A 23,419-nucleotide genomic window follows, 5' to 3' on the forward strand; every position below is an offset into this window, starting at 1 on the left:
TCGCCGATTCCTCGGGCGTCTCCTCCCGACGAAATTGGCTCGTTTCACGCCATGATCGCCAGGGCATCCAAGCTTTTTCAGCTCTGCCCCGAAGAGAAGGAAGGCTTCCTTTACCAACGGCGTGAGGCCAAAAGGAAAAAGGTCCTTGCGGTGCCGTTGTTGGATGACATCTGGGACGAGGGACTTGGCCGCCTCAAGAACCCGTCCACGACACCTGCTAAGAGGGACCGGTACGAGAAGAAGTACCGGGTCCCTGCGCAGCCCCTTTGTGCCTAAGAGCGCAACCGACCCCGGATTTGCTCATTTCAGCTGCGGCCAAGAAGAAAGCGGGGGGTGGGGCATCGGCCTCGACCTCTACTTCCCCGCCGGACGGCGAGGGAAAGAAGCTGGATGCCATGGGACGAGTCATCTCGTTGGCGGCGATTAAGGCGGCCAACGCCCTAGCGATCGTGGCCTGCTACGACAGGGAGTTGTGGTACAAGATTGCCCCCCCTGTTGGACTTCCTCCCAGACGAGAAGAGGGCAGAGGCCCTGGCAATCCTGCAGGAGGGTGAGGTGGCCTCTGACCACACCATAACCGTGGCCACGGACATTGCCGACACTGGTTTCCGCCAATTGGGCAACGGTGTTTGCCTTCGATGGCGGGGGTGGCTCAAGGTTGACGGATTTCCGCCAGGATTGTTAGGGAGAATTCTCTGTAAGGCTAATTTCCCAAACCTAGTGAGTCCCCCAGCAGCTTTGCTGGATTTTTTGGGGTTATTTTTTTCTCTCCTGCTAAGAGTGAGATTCTTTTGCTCCCACTCTTAGACATGATTTGAGGTGTTCCTTTAACTTTCCATGTGTTTTATGGGCTATGGGGTCTTTTACTCCATAGGGTCTTGTGTGTTTTTTTTTTCTGTGGGTTACACAGCACCCTCCGTGCCGTAACCCAGGGGTGTCGTAGCAACCCCCCAACATAGACTCCATACCCTGGAACTGACTACTGTCTCCCAGGGCATGCAAAGTCACCATTGGCTTTGCTAGTCCCAAATTATGAACAGAAACCAGTACAAACCATCATATTGTGGACGTACTGGTCGGGGCAATTCGATTGCCCCGGGGTCTGTTGTTCAAGGGGGCAAGTCTCCGTCCCCCCTGATCGAGTTTTGGCTGGTGGCAGTGGATACTACTTTTTATATTCGATCGCGAATATACCTCTATGGGATTTTCACATTGTTCGAGGCTACCAGCTTTAATTATTTAATTCTCATAGCTTCGAACATACCGCCGGTTTATTTATTTAATATTAATTCGCCGGTTGGTATTTTTCGCCAGAACTCGATTCTAAAATGGCGTTTGTGTTCTCTTCTGTGACTCCAACCCAAGTCGAGCCCTTTGTTCCACTTTTTGGTGGGCTTCTCCACAGAAGCTTCCAAAAGTGGTGCCACTCTGTCTGGGTACCACGGGTAGTGTGGGAGGGGGTTTAGGCACCCTGGACTGAGTTACCTTGGTAACTCAAGTCGCACTCTTGTGTGATTGGCCCAAGTGGTGAGCCGGCCGGCTCACCACTTAGCATGTTTGATTGACAGCTAGGCTGAGTGAATGGATGTATGCTGCATAAAAGCAGGGCGTTGTGGACTGGAACTTCACAAGTCGCCACAGGACCTAAGAATCCGAGGAGGGAGAAGCTGAGCTGGCCTGCAACGACGACACCACTGGTGGAGCCCTGGTGAACCGTCTCACCACTTTTCCCAACGACAGAGGAGATCTCCAGCCCGGAGAGTCTTCCTTCGACTGGTGGGGATAACCAGTCTACTTCCTTTTCGCCTTCCTGGAGCATCTCGTGGCCGCCTTGCCTGTGCCAAGCACCCCGGCAACCGGGATACCATGTTTTCCCCCCTCCGCGAACCGAAAGGGTAGTACCTTTGTACCGGAGAACTCCGCGGCTTGTTTCTTCCCTGGCAGTGCAACGACCTTCATCCTTCCTCCACGGCTAGATCTTCTCTTCCTCTGGACGACGCTGCGACTTGCACCCGCTGCCAGGAACAACTGTCCCCGCTGGAGGATCCTCTCCAATTAAGGTACCGTGTTCCGCCTGGGTTAGCCTGGGACACCTTGGCTAACTTTCCTGCACTGAACTAAACCTTTTTCGAACTACCTCCACAAACTTTGAAGACTCTGTGTAACTGTCTGATCTTGGGCATTTTCCGCCTGGCTCCCTTGAAAGTAGGCCTGGCACCTAAACTTCCTTGCTCACCAGTAGACTGTGCCTTCCTAACTTGCTGTGGTTCTTTAAAAAGTGTTTAGTGTGTAGGCTTCCATAATTCTGCTTTTCCCTCCCTTTTTATTTAACTTGTTGGAGTGCCATCGAACGTTAAGCGCTCACCTCTGTCGGGAAATAAGTGATGTTAACTAAGACTTGTCCAACAAGTAACCAGGGATGTACATATGATAATAGTGATTGTGTTTTGAACTTATCTTACCAATTTAGTGCTAGTGTGTTTTATAAGTGTGTGTTTAAATATTTATATACTTTTACACCCAAGCGCTGGTCAGTGTTTCCTTGTACTACTGTATTTCTGTACCTATTTTGTATGCTCTGTATACTGCCTAAATCTTCTTGAGGGAAGTCTGACTGCTCAGCCACAGCTACCAAGTGAATCTGTGTGGTACAGACTGCTACCAAGTGGGTTTACTGCCAAACACCCATAGTCTTAAATCTTTTGCAGTGGTCCCTAAGGGAACTGCACAGGTTTCTGCCTAACAAAGATGTACAGGCCAAGGTTTTGGACATGCCCTTTGACGGGAACAACCTGTTTGGGAAGACAGTGGATGAGTCCCTTCAGGCCATCAAGACTGACACGGGCCTTGGGAGTGCTACAACGACGACGTCCGCCCTTTCGGAACTCAGGAGGCAAGCAAGGTGCCTCCAAGGGATTCAGCGGCGGCTCCTCAACGTACCGTCAAGTGGCCCACTCCTCGTCGCAAGAAGCCTACAGGGGACGAGGCAAGTCCGGAGGACCTCGCCGTCATCGCCAAGGAGGCAAGGCGGCACCAAGCAAGACTGAACCGGCCGTGGTGTCGGGCCCCCACCGAAGCATCCCGGCGGGAGGCCGGCTGACTAGGTTCGTCAGCGTGTGGAAATCCATCTCCACCGACCGTTGGGTGCTCGATGCCCTGGCCTAGGGGCACACACTCGAATTCCTAAAGTGTCCCCGCATTCCACCCGTGGCCAGGAAGGAAAACCACGTCCCTCAACTATTGTTGGAAGTAAAAGCGATGTTCAACAAAGGTGCCATCGAGCTCGTCCCAAAGAGGCTTCGGGTCTCCGGAGTTTACTCAAGATACTTCCTTGTCAGAAAGAAGACTGGCGGATGGCACCCCAGCATGTGCTGTACATCAAGGCACAGAAGTTCCGGATGGTCACCCTCCAGCATGTGCTGGGACAGCTGGAGGAAGGAGACTTCCTATTGTCGTTGGATTTGAAGGATGCATACTTTAATATCCCCATTCTAAAAAGGCACCGAAAGTTCCTCCGGTTCGTGGTCCAAGGGCGGCAATACCAGTTCAAGGTCCTCCTTTTCGGACTGAAGTCTGCTCCCAGGGTGTTCACCAAGTGCCTAGCAGCGGTGGCGGCGCGGCTGCGCCTGCAGGGGATCCACGTTTACCCCTACCTGGACGATTGGCTCATCTGGGCAACAACAAGGGAGCTCGCCGTCGAACACACGGCAAAGACCGTCCAGCTGCTCACAGACCTGGGATTCTCCATCAACTTCACCAAATCCTACCTGGTCCCGTCGCAGGTCGCACTGTTTCTGGGAGCCAAGCTCGATACAGTGGCGCGATTGGCCTCGCCGTCGGAGGAAAGAACGAAGGCCATCCTGGGCAAGGTACAGCGTCTGGCCACGGACGTGGCCAGAGTGAGGTCCATCAAATCCCTTCTCGGGATGATGTCCTCCTGCATCTATCTGGTGCGCCTGTGCAGGTTTGATGCGTCCTTTACAGGAGTTTCTGGACGCCCGTTGGATGCAAGCGACGGGCAGCTTCGAGGACAAGATCTCGCTCAACAAAGTATTCTGCTAAGCTGTTCGATGGTGGGGCACCCGCGCGCATCTCGCTGCGGGCAAGGACTTACAGACCCCAGCATATCAGGTGACGGTGACGACGGATGCCTCCCTGGAAGGATTGGGAGTGCACACCGGGGATCTTCACGCGAGAGGCCTATGGCTCCCGGAGGAGAGGCCGCTCCACATCAACATACTTGAGCTCCGGGCGGTGTTCTGGGTCAAGTCTTTCCTCCCATCCCTCAAGGGAAAAGTGGTGAGGATCTTCACTGACAACACCACTACGATGTTCTACATCAGGAAGCAGGGAGGAACCAGATCCCCAGCCCTGTCCAAAGAAGCACAGGACCTGTGGCCCTGGGCTGTTGTCCAAGGGATGTTCCTGGTACCCTTTCATTTAGCAGGGATAAAAAACACCATCGCCGACTCGCTCAGCAGGGAGCTGCACTCGTGCCACGAGTGGGAACTACGCCAGGATCAAGTGGATCAACTCTTCCGGCGATGGGGCAAACACCAAATAGACCTGTTTGCGACGGCGACAAACTCCAAGGGCCAGAGGTTCGCCAGCAGGTTCCCCCAGCCGAGGAGCATGGGCGATGCTTTCTCATTCCCTTGGGACGGCCTGTTCCTTTATGCGTTCCCTCCGTTGCTGTTGCTGCTCAGGCTCATCAACCAACTCAAGAGGTCCCGGTGCAGGATGATCCTCGTCGCACCGAAGTGGCAGAGACAGATATGGTTCCCGGACCTTCTGGACTTGTCAGCGTCCCTACCAGTCAAACTGCCGACGGATGCGGATCTTCTCTCCAGAGAAGGAGGCGCCATTCTTCATCATGACCCGGAGTCGCTGAACTTGCAGGCCTGGCTCCTGCAGCACTAGAGTTTGGAGGATACGATATCCCGGCTGACTGCAGAGAGGTCCTTGCAAAAGCCAGGGCGTCCTCAACTTTCAAGTGCTACGGACACAAGTGGAAGAGCTTCTCTGTCTGGTGCCGTGCACAGAAGATTAACCCTCTCAGGATTACAGCCCCTCAAGTGCTACCATACCTACTTTCGCTTGCCGAAGCTGGACTTTCTCATGCTTCAATCAAGATACATCTGGAAGCGATTTCCCGATGCACCAGAACTACAGGGCGGTCATCTCTGTGGTCTCATTGCCTGGTGAAGGAATTTATGAAAGGACTGTTTCGATCATTCCCGCCGGTGAAGGCGCCAGCCCCGGCGTGGGAGCTCAAAGTGGTGCTGACCAGGCTCATGGGTCCGCCCTTTGAGCCGTTGCATTCGGCCCCGTTGAAGTTTGTCGTGGAAGACAGCGTTCCTTGTGGCCATCACCTCCGCACGACGCATGGGAGAGATTCAGGCCCTATCCTGCAAGCCTCCATACCTGACCTTTCACGATACGAGGGTAGTGGTGAGGATGCACCCCTCCTTCATACCCAAGGTGCCATCAGACTTCCATCTCAACGAGTCCTTGGTGTTACCTGTTTTCTTCCCGTCGCCAGCCGAGAGGACTTTGCACTGACTGGATGTAGCTAGAGCGCTGAAGTTCTACGTGGACCGAACATCACAGCTGTTTGTGAACTTTGGACCTGTGAACCAAGGGAAGGCTCTCTCGAAGGCTTCCATTTCCAGATGGCTCTCCGGCTGCATCATGCACTGTCATCGGTTGGCAAACCGACCGTTTCCCGGCCGTCTGAGAGCCCATTCGACCAGAGCGATCGCTGCTACCACAGCGTTCTTGTCTGGTGTGCCCCTGCTAGACATCTACAGGGCTTCTACACACCTTCACGAGATTATTGCGTCAACTGGGATTCCAGGGAGGAGTCCAGAGTCGGCCAAGCAGTGCTGCGCAACCTGTTTGCTTAAGGCGAGGCTGGTGAGGAGGTAAGAAATGCTTAATGTTGAGTTTTGATGTAATGCTTAATGTTGAGCCTTTGCCACCGCCCGTGGTTGTGCATGTGTGTACTGCTATGTATTCTTATATTCATGAGCATGTGAATCCATGGCAGACTCCATGCTGGAGAAGGAACAAGTTACTTACCTGTAACTGTTGTTCTCCAACATGGGTCTGGCATGGATTCACATGCGAACCCTCCCTCCTACCCCTCTGCGGCTCTTCACTTGGTCATACTGCCACTTTACGTGCTACCAAATCTGAAGATGGCTGCCAGAGGCGGGGCTTATGGAGAGGGCAGTCATTGGCTGGGGGCAGTATGACCGAGTGATTGGTTACTACTAAGAAAGACAGATCAAAAACAAAACTGATACTGATTTTTTTCTTTACCGATGATTCCCAGCCTGACGGGGAATATTCATGAGCATGTGAAACCATGCCAGACCCATGCTGGAGAACAACAGTTACAGGTAAGTAACTTGTTCCTTAGGGCTATTTCTATTCCATGTCTAGGTCGGAATCTGGATTGGCGTAGCCCTAGCAGATTATTGCTTTCCAGATGGTGTTGGATCTGCAAATAAGCTGCTCTGTCTATGATTTCCGAAAGGAAAGGTACAATAGTGATCGGTCTGTAGTTGGAAGGATTGTTAGGGTCTAAGGATGGTTTCCTAAGGAGGGGCAGGACCCACACGTCCTTGAGGTTCGTAGGGACGGTATTGGATTTGGAGGAGGCGTTGATAAGTGAGGTGATAAATGGGGCCATCTCCTTTGCTGTTTCTTTTATGATGGGTGCTGGGCAGATGTCACCCGTGCATCTAGACGGTTTGAGACTTAGTATTATTTCTTCTACTTCTTTGATGCTGAGTGGGGTAAATTTGAATAAGTTAGGTTGGGCAGAGGGTGGTATAGGTATAGTTGTAGTGGGAGCAGGCAGGTAATTTTTTATAGTGGCTTTTTTATTTTCAATCTTTGTTGGAGCTCAATATTGTCTGATAAAGCCTTTTGGATGTTCTGACACCGGGTGGTGTCCTTCAGGCAAGTTGTAGGAGGGGGTGTGGGTGATTCTAGTTCTTTGAGAATGTTAAACAATTCTCTAGTGTTAGATTTAGCATTTTGAATACGTTCGTTGTAAAAGTCTGATTTGGCTAAGAAAATGGCAGATTCATAGGTAGTAAAGGCTAATATAAAATTTTCTTTATTGCGAGGTGATGGGGTATTTCTCCAGCTAGATTCGGCTGCTCTTTTGTTTTTCCGCAGAGTTCTCAATTGTGGGGTGAACCAGGTAATGAGGTGGGTGTGCGCTTTGGCTTTGCGAAGCTTTTGAGGTGCTATTTTGTTGATGGCGTTTTGTATGGTAGTGTTGTAGAGGTTTACCAGGTGTGAAGGGTCTTCACTATGCTCGGAGGCTTAAGGAGCGGTTGTAGAAGTGGCAGTAAGTTGTCCGCTGTGATGTTTCGTGTGTTTCTAGCTAATCTCAAGGGGGCTATGATTTCTCATAGTTGGGTGTGTCTCTTGGAATGGAGAAGAGGATGGCATTATGGTCTGTCCATGCGAGAGGGTGGTTAGACATGATGGAGATGTTGCAATTGCAATCGGCAATCCTGTCTAGTTGTCTGCCTTTAGCGTTTGTGGATTGTGCAAGCCTTTGTTTGAGGCCTAGATCGGTTATGCTATTGCTGATGTTTGAGGCATTTCTGTCATTAATGTCATGAAGCCCTAAGTTAAAGTCTCCAAGGAGGAGAGTTTGTGAGCTTGGTTTAGCTTTGTTTGTGAGCAGCAATGATAATTCTTCTTCGAAAAAGGAGAGTGGGCCAGGTGGGCTGAGATGGTCTGAGTGGGTGAAAGCGGTAGTTTGAAGGCTAGGTGTTCGGATGACGGGAAGGTTTGGCTGGGGACATGTCTGATGCCTTGGGAAGACTTAGCGATGATAGCGATGCCACCACCCTTAGAAGATTTTCTATCTTGTCTGATGATTGTGTATTGGTCTGGGATGGCCAGAGATTGGAGGGGACCTGATGCGGAGTGGAGCCAAGTCTCTGTGATGACAAGGAGGTCTAGGTCGTTGGATGTTATGAGGTCATTGATATCCAATGCATGGGTTGTTGGGGACCTTGCATTGATGAGGCCGCCTTTCAAGGTGGCGTTGTGATTGGTCTGTGATGGGGGTAGGGAGTTGATATTGTTGGTTAGGGTGTTGTGGCTGTTATGTAGGTGATCTAAGGTGCTAGACTTATTCAGGTCTAATTTGTGGCCGAGCGTTGGTGAGATGCTGGGCGTGAGCATTGGGTGTCTTTTGGTGAATCTGTAGCCTAATCTGGCATTTCTAATGGTGGTTGGGCACGGTGCGTTTGGAGTAGGTTTTCGTGCAAATGTGTTTATCCATTGTTCCGGAGCTAGGCATGCTCCACTACAGTTGGTTTTGGATGTGGGTTTAGTGCTGGCTAGTATGTTTGGTAAGAAGGCAGTTGGTTTGATGTTGGTTGAGTGAGGCAGTGAGAGGTGCCCATGGTTAAGGAGCGGCTGCGATCTAGCTTCCTAGGTGGGTGACTGTCAATGGCATATCCCCTTAGAAGGCTGCTGAGGGCATAGGTGTCTGTGGCGTCTAGTGGATATTTACACATGCATAGGAAGGGTATCAGTGAGTATGAGCCTGACCGGGCCGTTGGGCAGAAAGGCCATAAAAAATTAGTGGAGCTGGGGCAGCAGATGGATTGTATCACTGGTGCTGCTAGGGAGGTTGTATGTACCGCAAGGTTGAGCTGCCATTCTATGGGTTGTGCCCAGAGTGTGTGTTGGTCCCTAAAGGAAAGATAGGGATGGGGTCATGGAAGGCAGTTGGTCAGGGCTGACAATTCTAGCGCGGTGGATGATGAGCAAGCATACATTAGGCGTGCATAGAGCTCAGTAACAAGAGTATATGAATATTAGGCAAACATAATAGGCATACATTGGGTGTGTAAAGTGCTCAGTGGCGACAGAGTATGCATGTAATTTAGGCAGACAATTAGTTGAATAGTCACGGTGGTACACAATTGGCAGGATGTACATAGGCTATGCCGCAATAAGCCAGCAGGGCCAGGTTACAAACAGATAGTGGGGGGCGTTATTACATTAATGGCTGGAGGGAGTAGGATATAGGCATGCAGCATAGGTAGTCGGGCTGTGGGGAGGTGCTATGGCAACAGAAAAGCACCGTGGTTAAATGCCTTGCGCAAAGCGATCAGTTAATTGCTCTACAGGTGGGCGAGCATAGGCATGATACAATAAACAGTGCGTTTAGAATGAGGATAGACACAGCGAATACTTCCGGTGCAGTGAGTCCATAAGGTCTGTACCTTGAGGCAGATGAAGGTGATGTTGATCAGTTCGGCTCAGGGAGTGCTTAGGTACGAAAGTTTGTCTGGGCCTCAGGTGAATGGATAGTTACCTTACCTTCCTCGGCGCAGTCTTGCCTCAAAGGCGGTTCATTCTTTATTGTAGACCACATCCTCAAATCCTCTATGATGCATGCTTAAATCTGTGAGCATCAAACACATGTGATTTGTTTACATCATGCACATTTTAGTATACACCCGAAGTACCTTCCATCTTTTTTTTGACCTTTGAAGTTGAAACCCTCGGAGCATAATACTAACGATGGGGCTTTACCAATGATTGAAAACATTGCATGATTCTGGGTGATTTTACTGCAGTTTTACCAATTTACAATCGTCTAGGAGTCTTGAAACCAGCATTGCAAGTAATTGGGTCTCTGATGAGAAAATGACAAATAACTGTGCCACTTCATGTTTGATGTTTACAAAAGAATGTTTGTGGTATAGAAGCAACTCGCTTGAGCCTTCCCTTTCACCGTAGAATTGTAATGACCAATATTTGCATGTTAATTGATGTTTCTTTTACTCCAATCTATAAACTGGTGTTTGAATCAGCATTACATGTACGTTCTTGCTGGTACTGGCACAAATCCATGCTTTTGATTATACGACATTGTTCTTCCTTCCTGCAGACTGTAGACCTGAGTTGTAATGAGCTAAATGAGATCACGCTACCCGAGAACCTGCCTCCCAAACTGCAGGAACTGGACCTAACTGGAAACCCCAGGCTCTCCCTGGATCACAAGACGCTGGAGCAGCTCAAGTGAGAACATTTGCTGTTTGCTTTAGTAACCCTTTATAGCACTTTGCCATTTGTGGGCAGGTCAAAGACCTGCATTGACCTCTTTTGACATGCTTTCTGTAAACATGGGTTAACCCTTCAGTTTCCGCAAAAAGCGACACGTTTTAGCTTCACAAAACACAACTGCATAGCATGACTTGGCTTGTGGCTAAGAGCAGATTAGCAGTTGCTTGCGAGGTGTGACTACCTACTCTGAAATCCCATTACTGACACAATAAATGGCACTATGACACAGTAGAGCTCTTCTCCTTCTCCACTCCTTCGTAGTCTGCACATGTGCTTCTGCTTGATTCTGTGATGCTGTATTGATTTGGAGCAAATGACTGCAGTGCCAGAGGGTCAAGGGAGTAGCATAATTCTAAAGTGCCTTGCTGGTTGCCCTATACAACCGGTTTATTCTTTTCTCCCTAGGGTGCTGAGGCCATTTCAAAGGCCTCTGAGGAAATCGGTCATTCTGCTCTTATCTACCAGGAACGTTTTCAGAGAGCACTTGCAGGTTAGCCACATATTCCTAGATACCAGAGTTCAGGCCACATGATGTCTTTAAAAGCAGAAGGTCCTTGGTGTGCTGTGCGACCCTGTACTTGGGTCTCTGAGAAGAGGTGAGTCCACGGTACATGTTTCGAGAGGATAGGGTCCTCCGACGTATTCCATATCTATGACAGGTAATGTCCACAGCTGTGCTGCTTCGGAAAATCTTTGGCGTCTGCGTCCTGCGTCGATGACGTCGATGCGCCGTCCCCGAGGACCTCCTCCGACGGCCGACGTCACCCGATGTGATAAGTAGGACGCACGACGCCCATAGCCTCAGCTGCGTTTTTTCCGCGAACGTGTTCGCTTCGTGAATCTCGGTACGCCTCGACTCGTTGGAGTTTGCTGTTTTCTATTCTCGGTTCGTTGAACCTGTTCGGTTGTTGTGAAGACCTGCTCGTGGCGATGTCTCTCTTCTTCGACCCCGCGTCCGGGCTTCAAGAACTGCAGGGACTGTGGGTCCAAGATGTCGGTCACGGACTCGCACGACGCCTGCCTCTGGTGCCTCGGGGAGGCCCACGAAACGGACGACTGTGTCGACTGCCAGTCGCTCACGGCAAAGGCCTTGCAGGAACGCAAGAAGAAGCTGTCGGTAGGCAGGGTGTCTAAGCCCCGGAAGTCGAGGTCTGCGGGGCTTTAGACGGATGACTCGAGGGGTGACTCTCCGCGTCATCGTCGGAAGTCCGGTGGGTCTCGTTCCAGGAGTCCGTCTCGCCACTCCTCCGCCTCTTCGAGGCATTCCAGGAAGCGCCGGCATAGGTCGCCTTCCCCTTCCCCGTCCTCTTCCGAGGACTCAGCCCGTCGGCAGGTCGCTTATCCCTCCATGCAAGCGACACCGGAGGAATGGGCTTCCTTCGGGAAGCAGATGCTAGCGATTCTGGAATCGCAGGGCACCGGTCCGTCCGCGCCTCCGAGTGGGGTCGGTTGGCACCAGTCGAGAGACACCGCCCGTACGCCTTCGGGCTCGGGTGGTCGGCACGGCTCGCGGGAGAGGTCCCGCTCGGACAAGGGTAGCCGTTCTCACCATTCCCGTTCCAGGTCCCAGTCCTCGACGCGCTCGAGACCGCGTGATCCTGTGCCGTCTTCGATGAAGACGTCGACGCCTGTGGCGCCGAGGCCGTCGACGATTTCTCTCGAGGCTCCGCCTCCGAGGGGGTCGTCGCCATTTCTTGGCAGGAGAAAAAAACAAACTCCAGAAATCCAGCAAAGCTGCTGGGGGACTCACTAGGTTAGGAAATTCAGCCTAAACAGAGAATTCTCCCTAACACCCTCCACCACGTTGCACAACGACAAGGTCATCTTGCCCACTCTCCCTAACTTCTTTCCCAAGGTGGTCTCTCCGTTCCATCTGAATAAAGAGATCTATCTGCCAGTGTTCTTTCCGAAACCCACAGTCGGAGGCAGAGAGGGTCCTACGTTCCTTGGACCTCAAGAGGGTTCTCAAGTTTTATCTCGCTCAGATGAAATCCTTCAGTAAGTCTGGGGCACTGTTTGTGACTTTTGGGGGCTCCTCCCCCGGATCTCACACTTCTAAGGCTTCCATCACCGGTTGGATGGTTCAGGCCATTTCAGTGGCCTACATGGCAATGGGCAAACCTGTTCCTGAGGGGATCCATGCCCATGTGGTCAGAGCTATGGCCATCACGTTTCAGAGACCTTTGGATGTCATCAGCAAGGCAGCCAAATGGGCCACTCAGTCAGCCTTCTGTAAACACTATCGGCTGGACACCAGCTCCAGGCGCGATGCAGAGTTTGGGCAGGCGGTTCTGAAGGACCTTTTTAGCTTCATCCTAGATATGAGGCAGGTTGTCACAGCTCCACTCTGTTCTTGCTCGGTGGAATCACCCACAAGGATGGAGGGAAGGGGACGGGATGTATGAGTAATTAAAGTTACTCACTGTAGTGACTATAGTACTCTTACTCCCCTTGCCTCCATACGTCCTTCCCACCTTCCCTACTAGTATGCCACTGGCGTATAGTTAATGACTAGCCAGGTATCTAAGCGTTGGATGTGTTCAAAGATGACTCGGGTGAGGCGGCCGATGGCAGGGCCTCGGCGTGGCGTTGCCGTGCCCCTGCACGCTATACTAAATTTGAAGGGGAAAGCTCTTTTTTTGTTGCTGCCAAAGGTTCCAGTACCGTCCCCATGTTGGGGGACGCCCACAAGGATGGAGGAAAGAGGACTATGGACTAAGAGTACTCTAATCACTACAGTGAGTAACTTTTATTTATACAGCGCTTTCGGCAAAGCACGATACATAGCACATATTTAATACCGAAGTTGGTACTCATTTATCAACTTCGTAAGAATGAAAGGCTGAGTTGGCCTTACGGGAATTCGAACCTGCAAACTGCAAATCACACATAGGTCAATGTGTGTCCCCTTTGTATCTTAAGCCTTCTGCCCCCTGCTTGCTGATTTGAAGGTGCTGTTACCTGGCAAACGTTAGACACACACGCACGCACGCACGCACGCACACGCACACACACCTGGCCCATATTATGAGCATGTACTTACAGGTGTGTAGTAATTCATGTGCAACATTATTAAAAAAGCAAAATGTTAAATTTCTTGCAAATGTTTTCCAGCTTAACCTGATAGACCAGCAGAAAAGTGTATTAATGCCAAAGTATCATTGCTTTGTGCGAACAAGCACAGCTGTGGCATTTGTTACTAAACACTTTGTAATTCGGACAAACCATCCTCCACACCTTTTACCACTCAGTCACTCCTTATACCATTGACTGATGGAAAAAAGTGTTCTGAAGTGACTCTAGAAGGACATTGAGGCGAATTAAAAATTCTTAAATGCATTCATTTGGGAGAAAACTAATTGGAATATCAAGAGCTGTAATGCGACTGAGAAACTAGTCCAAACTAAATGTGAACAGTCGCAGATAGAATGCCTGCTTGCCATCGTCCTGCACAAAAACACTGCCTCATGAAATCATCTGTGCTAGTCTGATAAACAATTATACTTTTTTAGCATTTGATTTGCTTTGTCCTACTGGAAGTATTTCCTACATTTTCAAAGTCATAAACCCGCTGGTAACTGTTCAGCTCGTGAGGTTTTTGTAGCTTTTAGTTGATCATTTGTTTATTATGAATCTCCTCTCCACGAGGGTGTTATGCCAAGACTTGGATCTCTAACTCTTTGCGCCTGTAAAATCAAGCTGGATCATGCTTATTAAGCCAATAAGGTTGCTGCATGTCTGGGGTTCCGTGTTTTTACATGTAGAGGGAACTGCTGCAATAAAATTAAAAACAGTGAGAACTGTAATGATTTTAGACTAAAAGCCTCCATTGGTAGAATATATTCAAGCTGTGAAGAAAATGTGGGGATAGGCTTTTGATATTGATTATTCACATTCCATCAGCAACAATGGAATATAAAGTAGTCCGTGATATGCAAATACACACGTGTCTGTCTTTGATGAAAGCAGAGTAAATTGGTGTTAAGCAAGGGATGCAGGTTTGCACATCCTTGGTGACTAATATTTGGTAATACAAACGGCAACATCAATGCTCAACATAGGCTTGTCCAACAATAGACCAGCTTTAGTTAGTGTTGCAAACCATAAAAAATGTATCGGTGAAACTGCTGATTTCGGACCACTGATGATCTATAAATCAAAACGACTTGGAGTAATTTTTTCTTCTGTCTAATATAGCAGGGGGGGGGGGTCATACAATGCACCTTATTCGGAGACCGGTGTAGGTGGACGCACAATACAGTTCTTTTTACATGCCTTTACCGAACGAATACTCGACCCGCTTCTTACCTGTCTCCAACCCCACTGACCTGGATCTGAGATCACCCTGGGGAGATCCTCGGTGGCATGAAGAAGGTTTGGAAAGGCAGAAGGTAGGCAGGATGGATTTCCCACAAATACCCCTAAGGAGAAAGAGACTAGGTTAAAGTAACTAGCCCACAAAAGGGGAGGCAGACAAAGGAATGCTGGTGTACGGTTCTTTAGTTATTCTTTGAATCACTTATACTTGCTCTTCCAGTATACCAGCAGGGATTTTCATGCATTTTTTTAAATAAAAAGTGGAAAATGCAAGACACTATATGTAAACACTATTTACCTAACTAAGCAGCTACATATTTAAGAAAACCTTAAAAAAGAGTCCTTTTTAAAACAGTTCTTTAAAAATAGTTTTAAAAGTACTTACAAATAGTACAAATTCTCTACAGTGACTGTATAAAAAATTATATGTATGCTCCTAATTTGGAGCCATTTATAAAGAAAAAGCGGTCCATGCTTTAAATGGTTCAATTCATTAAAACATTTCAATTATTTTGAATAAATCATATCGTGCCAAAAGTCAAAGTATCTCAAATATTCAAACATCAAGTTTGTGAAATAGAAAATTACATGCCATTCTCACACATACAGAAACAATGCAGGCAAGTAATATATTTCCATGACAGAATAAACAAATGACAAGATAAAATAATAAACAATGACCAAAAAAAGGAGATTATATATGTACAGGTAATACATTCTTTTTAATCCATATTATTCTGTTGTAAAGGGTTTTTAATACCCCCGAATTTGGGATGGTAAACAAATATTCATGCACTCGGTCTGCCTACGTGTGTCAAAATCTCAATTTTCGCAATGCCCCTTCCTGTCTATTTGGCATATGAACACGTTTCAGTGCGCCAACTGTTTGGCATCCATTAACGCCTTCCTCAGGGCAGGAAAACGCATCACATTTTTAGAACCTTTCAGAACACCAATCTGAACTAGTTCTTTGTCTGCTTCCCCCTAGGGTTTGTTTTTCTTTCCCTGAGGAAGGCGCTAATGGATGCCAAAGAGTTGGCACGCAGAAACGTGTTTATATGCCCAATAGACAGGAAGAGGCATTGCGAAAATTGACACACACGTAGGCAGACCGAGAACATGAATATTTGTTTACCATGCCAAAATCAGGAGTATTAAAACAAATACCCATTACAACACAATAATATGGATTAATATTAATTAATATATTACCTGTACACATCTCCTTTTTTTTGTCCTGGTTTATTATTTTTCCTTGTAATTTGTTTATTCAGTCATGCAAATATATTACTTTGCTGTATTGTTGCTGTATTTATGAGAATGACACATGTCATTTTCTTTTTCACATAAACTTGTTTGAATAGTTGAGATACTCTCTGACTTTTTGCACAATGATTTATTCAAAATAATTGAAATTTTTACAATGAATGGAGCCGTTTAAAGTGTGGACCACTTTTTCTTTATAACATTATATTGACCCCAACCACGAATGACCACAAAGGGCCCCCCTACCAGATCTATTATCCTAATTTGGAGACGGCCTGGCCAGGGCTGTCTGTGTCCTAGCTGCTGCTTGGTCGTCTGTTGGGGGGACTTTGTTCTTCTCTGTGGAAACTGTTCTTTGGCTGGGCAGCGAGCAGCAGCAATATTTGGGGCCCCGCAGTCTTTGTTTTGACTGTGCTGCCTATGCATGGTGCAGCCCAGCAATCAGATGCAGAATAGGGGGCCACACAACTCTCCTCAGCCTGTGCCACGTCTGGCCCAGGGAGTCCTGGTGGGCTGCCTATCAAGGGGATGATCCTTTAAATAAATACATGGCCTGGGATGCTAGATTAATGTTTGGCCCTGCCCGCTGTTGGGAGCGCCATTAATTAAAGTGCCCCAAGGCCCAGCAGGAGAGTGCCTTCCTTTTGGCCCGGCAGCAACAGTGAAATAGTGCTGAGTGGGGCACCTCTAAACCCTTACAGGGTTTTTCTTTTCATAAGTGATGCTCCCCTTGAACGAGTAACTGATTTTTCTTCTCTCTAGAGGGCCCTTTACGCTTTTTTTTTTCTTTTTTTGGGATTCCCACATGGCTTCTCACGCTGGGGATCCATATTCATTATTTATTTGTATTCCCCCCCCCCCCCAGGGTATTGCATGCTCTCCCCCCCCCCCCCCAACTCCCCTCAGCCCTCTTGAACTTTCCTCTGCCCAGAGCATAGCCTTGGCCTCCTATATATACTTGTCAAGCCGTGATTTATTAGGACAAGCCAATGGTTGCCACCCAGTGCCCTGAATTCCAGGCACCTCTCGCGGTACCCAAACTCCCAGGAACCTGCTGTAGAGAATGAGGAATGGTACACTGGAGGAACAGGCAATGGGAACTTCACACTGGACCCCTTGTGAGTTATATGTTAACTTCATAATAGGTCTGCTCTCCCTGATGGTATGATGGAGAGCAGCCATGGCCTCATCTAGGGTGCATGAAACTAGACATTGGTGTCACAGCAGTGTTTGCTTCCATCTGCAATCTTCTCCATGGCAGCTTGGGTAAGCTGATGTGCTCGCTATAGTTGATGATCCAACAATGGCCCCTTTGTACGCCTGAGACCCTTCTTTGGTGAGAAACCAAACCCGAAGGGTGAAGAAGAATGCCAACTTTGGGCGGGCCAGACAAATCAGATACAAGACTTGAGACTTCCAGACTGGGATAATGGGCGTCACATCATTGAGAGTCTGCGCAGTCCTTTGCAGAGTCATACAGATGCTGTGTCCCGCATCCAGACACCTGACAGTGAAGGGTATCATGTGCTGTGAGAAACCAGAAGTTGTCTCGCCCACTAGTACCCGGGGATCTGTCAACCAGATGGCCAGGACACGGCCATCACTTTTGGATCCAGTTCCTGGGGGTGGACCAGTGCGGGAGGATCACCTCGGGGCGGGGTCTTGTGGGAGTGGGACACTGGCTAGTGAGACGCGGTATCCCCTTCCCTGTAACACATTTACCCGATCCTACCAGGCAAGATATTTACGAACTCTACCCCCCCACCCCTTTTACAACACAAACACTTTCACACGGACAGCCTGCACTGAGAGAAAACAGACTAGCACCCGAGCAGTATACCTGATGTCTCCCAATACCATGGTCCGGCGAAGTCAGGCATTACTGATCATCACACACACCTGACTTCCATTAAGCTTCCCCACATGGATAAAAGGCAGAGCACGTGAGCACACTGAGCGAGGCAAAGCACATGAGGAAAACAGCAGTTTCGAGACGGCGGTTGAACAAGCACAGAAATACGGCAAAACAGGAGGGTATGGCAAGGAGGGAGAGTTCCCTTGACCTTTTCGACATGGAACCATTACTTTCAAGAAACCTCGAAATTATAAAGCGTAAAACCAGGAAACCAGGCTGAAGAATACTCCATTGTGTGTCGAGATACCCGAAGCCCTCCCGTGTACATAATCAAGGCGGGGATAAGAACGCACTGCTGTGGTACCATCCGTGGCCCCATGAACAAAGCAGCGTCGGTGAAATCACCGCAGGCAATGAGTTGGGGAGACCGATATAAGACCGGTCTGTGTTGAAGCCACGGTTGCAAGCGGCAACATTGTATGGCGAGCGCTAGAACAAACATTGTTAAAATGCGTGTGATAAGACACAATTAAAGTTGAACTGCTGATGAGTGATTGAACTTTGAAACCAAGATACAATACGCTTGACAGAGTGGTCCGGCACCGCGCGTGTGCTCAGTCAAAGGTCTCCGTAAGGTATCCATGTGAGAAGTGACAGAAGTGAAAGTTAACGAGTTGTAAGGAATTGTGAATCAAAGTGGTTCTACGACAGGTCAAGCAAAATCCTGCACAGTCGAAAGTATTCGACGTTGATTCAGTAAAGAAAGTTTTTGTTAAAGTAGATAAATTGGTCCGAGCCCTGCATAGGGAGACTGATTAAAGGTTTTGTTAAAGTGGGTCGGAGCCCGGCGGAAGGGAACCCATGGTGAACAGCGAACAACCAGAGAAATTGGATACGTGAAAATCCTGAGAACATTGTGTCAAAGTGGGTCTGAGCCCGGTGGAGGGGGCCCTGAGGTGAATGGTGAATCACCTGAGGAATTGTGTACATGTGAAATCCTAAGCCGAAAGCAACTTTAATGTTTGTCGCATCAGGCCCTCTGAAATAAGAGACTTTGTATAACAAAGTGACTTTGGCACAGAAGGCCCTGAAGCTGAGGTTTCAAACTGCATCCTCGTGCTAGAGAAGCCAGAGAGTGTGCTAAGCTCGAGTGTGCCGCCTTGTCCCGTGCTGAAAACGTGGGGCAGGGAAGCCAGTAGCTTGAATATCCTGACATATCATTTCTTGAACACTTTTTCTTTTGCATAACATTGTTTCCCACACTATTTGTATTTAGAAGCAAAGATTTGCAACAGGTTTATTAGTATAGTCCCTTTTTATTTTGACAGACTTGACTAGAAGTGCGTTATTATTTGATGGTCTTAGCTTGCTCCCATCTTAGATTTAGGATTAGATGGACATTTTTCAAACCCAATTGAAGTTCAATAGACACCCTTGAACTCTGATCACTTGTCTGTTTTACGGTTTGATACCATGCTTTCCTTACTGTGCACACTGGCATAATTCTTGCTCCCTGTTACATCGGCAGAAACTCCAAAACACAGGTCTACAGGTAGCAGGACGTCCTTTACAAACATCAGGAAGTACAGTATAAACCTGGTGGCATCATTCTTTGTTCAGTTATAAGCATGGGTCATGGTGGTGTGTCAGAGTCGGACTATAGGTTAATATTTCAGGGGTGTTTATTTGAAATTAAGAGAAAATGCTTACATGTCCCTATTGCTAGGGGGGATTTTCCCTGCCTAAAAAAACTAAACCAAGGGTGCTTGTCGGTTGTCAAAATCTAAATAATCCTCAGTCTGAAACCTAGCCTCTATCTGGCTCTAACACTTTTATAAAACTTAACATACAAATTAGCCAGAGTAGTAGCTCTTCCACTAAGGCTTTACTGGACAGAACTACTTGTGGTGTTCCCAAGCACTGTCCATCAATCAAACATATGTTTTTTTACAATTTGTCAAAGTAAGGTTTTCAGTTCTCTCCTCAGGTTTCTTATGAAGTCTTTACACAAAGCCAATGGTTCTGATTCCTTAAAAGGAGGAATGCTTCTTAGTGCGATTCCACCAACTTGGACATTGTCCTTCAAATTATTCTTGCTTTAAGATTGAGTAATTTAACACTCCAGGTTCCCTGTTTCCAAGTGTTGAAATATGTTCCTTATTTCTCTAGTGCTCCCCAAAGCTTTCTGGTCCTTAGCTTCGCTCAACTCATCAGGATCTTTCTTGGGCATCTACCAGTTTTCAGCAATCTGGTTCCTCAAGCTCTCGTAACCCTTTTAGTTTTTCTAGCTTAATTTAGGATTGAGTAATTGAAACCTCCATGGTCCCTGTTTTCAAATGTCCTTATTTTTCTGGGCCTCCTCAAAGGCTTATGGCCCTATGATTTACTTAACAAAGCATGGTCTTTGTTGGCTGTTTGCCTGTGTCCAGCTAACTGGTTTCTCAGGCTCTTATAACCCTTTTGGCTTCTCCAGCTACTTGTCTCACTCTCTTCAGTTAAACTACTTTTTCCTTTCAGAGTTGCTTAACTCAGTGGCATAACAGTCAGTCCCTCTCCCCGGCTTTACCTTCTCTGGAGTGCCTGCTTACCTTGGCCTGCCCGGCTCGGCAGTCACTACACTTCTCTTTTAGAGGCTGGGGATTTGGTTTCCCTGTTGCAGCCTGGTCTTGGCATCGCTTAACTGGCCCCAGGCCCATCACAGCTGCTGTGTGGTCGTGCCACCAGGCGAGATGGTCTCTCTCTCATCCCCTTCTCTGGTTCGGCATTGTCGCCCCTCAGATCGCTAGCCTTCCAGCATCTTTCCCTCACTCTGCTCTCTTCACGCTACCGCTGACTCTGTGGTGTAGCACGACTCACCCCTCCAGGACGTTATAACGTCAGAGGCTCGCCTCTGCGTAGGATTCTTCACTCTCCAGTCTATCTTCCTTGTCTCTTCTCGCTGCCATATTCCCACGGGGCGTAATCTCCATCCGCTGTTGACTTCACGAGGATCAGAGCATTGCCTTAAGCCAAATATCTGGGCGTAATGTTAGTCTGTTGGGTATGCCAATCCACTGCAGTAATATCAGTCTTTTCTATTCCCATATAGGCAGACACTGTGCTCTTTGTAGGGAGTTTCTGGTAGGAATGGGAGCCCTTGTCCTCACAATGAGGTCCCACTTTTCCAGACCCCTAGGGAGGGTCTCGCTTCACTGGCTCTCCTCCCTAACCTCAAAAGGGGTGGCTGTCTCCTGGGAATAAAGGATGAATTCCTCAGATTCGTCACAATGGCCACATGCTGACTTGATTTGCTCTTCTCCTCTGGCCACAGGGTGCGTAGAGGTTTTGAATTCAACCTATCCACTTGGGAATCCTGCGAGAGTGATATGGAGTTGTATGGATCGTCTTAATAGCAACCACCTCCAGCATCTGCTTAATGAGTATTGATTCAAAATCAGATCCCTGGTCAGAATGATTTCTGTCCGGCCAGCCAAAGTCCACAAAGTATTTCTCCCACAACATGCTGGCAACGGTGGCGTCAAGTTGCTTTTTAGTGGGAAATGCCTGCGCGTCCAGAGTGAAAGTGTCTGTCACCACCATGATGTTCTGTACACCTGACCTGTCCATCTCCAACTTCAGATAGTCGATGCAGACGAAATTCATTGGTATATTACTCTGCAGTTGATTGACTGCAGGATGAGCCACGATCCTCCTTGTGACCCACCTAGTGCAGTGCTCCCTATAATACTAGACATCTGCTCCTAGTCTGGGCCAGAAACACATTAAATGGATCAACTTGAAGGTTCTATCACTGCCAGGATATCTGTGCTGGTCATGGGGTGCATACAATACAGCTTGGCAGAATCTCTATGGCAACACCAGGTGATATGGTAGCCAGTCTCCAACTTTGCTCTCCTTGTATATGATTCCACCCTTCTGCATGAGGGTAATCCAATCCTTTAGTATCGCAGCTTGCTCAGACTCATAAGAGACCTCTTTGGACACATCCGCTTCCGTGGTCTTGACTTTGAGAGACAGAGCAATAGCTGTGACATACAGATTTCATCCCGCGTCAGACGAAGTTACTCAGATACCTCAAGACTGGTGATGTTGCAGTAGACAGTGATTATCGCCTCAGCTGAGGATCCCAAGCAATCCACGTCCCTGACTATGCCTGGCTCCTGTTGACTTGCAGCCTGACAGATCTGATGACTGCTGAAGACAACTCCTTCACAGAGGTGGATTCAGCTGTATAATCCAGCTGAGCATGAGGCCTCTGAGAGAGGGCATCAGCATCTTTTAGTTCGCCCGGGTATGTATTGTAAATTGAAATGGACTGTGTGGTGAGCCATCGATGTCCGGTAGCATCCAGCTTTGCAGACTTCAACACATATGTAAGAGAGTTGTCCATCGTCACCGTGTAGGCCCACTTCAATGCCAAACATTCCAACTTCTGGACTGGGTAGTTCTTTGTCATGTGCGGGCCTTGGCTGGCGAAAGCGATTGGTCTGATCTCACTATTGGTCTCTTGGTGAACAGCTTCCAATCTCTCCAGGCTCACGTTTACATGCAAGATGTAAGGAAACTGAAGATCCATGTTGGCCAAGTCTTGTGCTGTTGTGAGGGGCCGCTAGAGCTCCTCGAAGGCCTGTTTGCATAGGTTAGTCCACCACTCACCATAGGGATCCCGTGGATGGAATAAATGGTCTGCAGACTTGACAGCATTCCACCAGCTCCTCTGGGTATCCTTTGGTGAGTTACTCAAGTGGTCAGGCAATGTTGGCATATTCTGTGACAAGCCTCTGCTATTAGTTGCATCATTTCATGAGACTCTAAGTCCTTGGTGGTCCGAGGTCTTGGTCAGGTGAGAAGAGCATCCATCTTTGCCAGATCCATGTTGATGCCGTCCGATGTAGCCGATGTACGTGATGCTCGTCTGGCAAAGCTGGCACTTTTCTTTGTCCTCTTCTCCTCTTCCTTCTCTCTCCCTCTACCCTGCTCCCTTTCTTCCTTCGCCCTCTATGCTACTAACCTCTCTGCTATATCCCCATCACCCTCCTTTTCCACACAGCATGCCGACTGGCCGCCAGGAGTACCTCAGTCTCACAGGTCCCCGGCACCCTCGCCAGTCCTCCAGCACTTGCCTCAGGGCCTGCACTTGCCTCATTGCTACTGCACTCGGTCAATTACCCATTGAGAATGGCATCTCAGCACTTACCCATTTTCTGACCAACTGGGCGCATCTGATTTTCACCCTCCACCCCCTGCACTTGTCCTACTCCCCACACCCCTGCACCGTCTGCGCACTTGCACGATCTGAACATACCATGCTTTGAAGGTCGTCTATCTTTTCCTCCTTTCCCGCGTGGTTGGCGCCCCTATGCTCTTTCAAAAACTGCAGAATCGTCGTCAGACCTATTTGTTGTTATCTACACTGTTAACTGTATTATATGCACTTACTCTGGCTGGGCAGACTGGTTATCGTTCAAAACCTCAAGGCCTCTGAATGACTGTTGTTTTTCTCACCTGTTGACTCTCTCCTTGAGCGCTTTGAAACACTTGCCTTGTGTATAGGCGCTTTACAAATAAACATTACCTTACCATACTTGTCCAGACTGACCTTTAGCCCTTGCTCCCGCAGGCAATCCAGCCGCTTCAGGAGCCTACAGTTGTGTTTTCCAAGAGTACTCCCAAATATAATGTCATCCAGGTACACCAGTAAATCCAGGATGTTCATGTCCCGGAAGTCTTTTCCATGAGGCACTGGAAAGTCGCTGCTGCAGCGGAGATCCCTTGAGGCATCCTTATGACGTCGTAAAATTCTAATCGACAGATGAACGCCATCTTCTCTTGATCTGCTGGATGCATCAGGATCTGTAATGGCAA

At 48.5% G+C, this 23,419-nt stretch overlaps 1 protein-coding gene across 1 annotated transcript in view; it reads left to right on the top strand.

Annotated features, from left to right (window-relative positions):
- PHLPP1 (PH domain and leucine rich repeat protein phosphatase 1) overlaps positions 1 to 23,419 on the top strand; it is a 1,441,444-nt gene that overhangs the window by 1,239,835 nt on the left and 178,190 nt on the right. The window contains exon 13 of the mRNA XM_069613677.1: positions 9,941 to 10,071. Coding sequence (XP_069469778.1) covers positions 9,941 to 10,071 — 131 coding nt within the window. The remainder of the gene's footprint in view (positions 1 to 9,940; positions 10,072 to 23,419) is intronic.

This window comes from Ambystoma mexicanum, chromosome 5p (genome assembly GCF_040938575.1).
Source record: "Ambystoma mexicanum isolate Mex_15411 chromosome 5p, UKY_AmexF1_1, whole genome shotgun sequence".
Taxonomy (NCBI): domain Eukaryota; kingdom Metazoa; phylum Chordata; class Amphibia; order Caudata; family Ambystomatidae; genus Ambystoma; species Ambystoma mexicanum.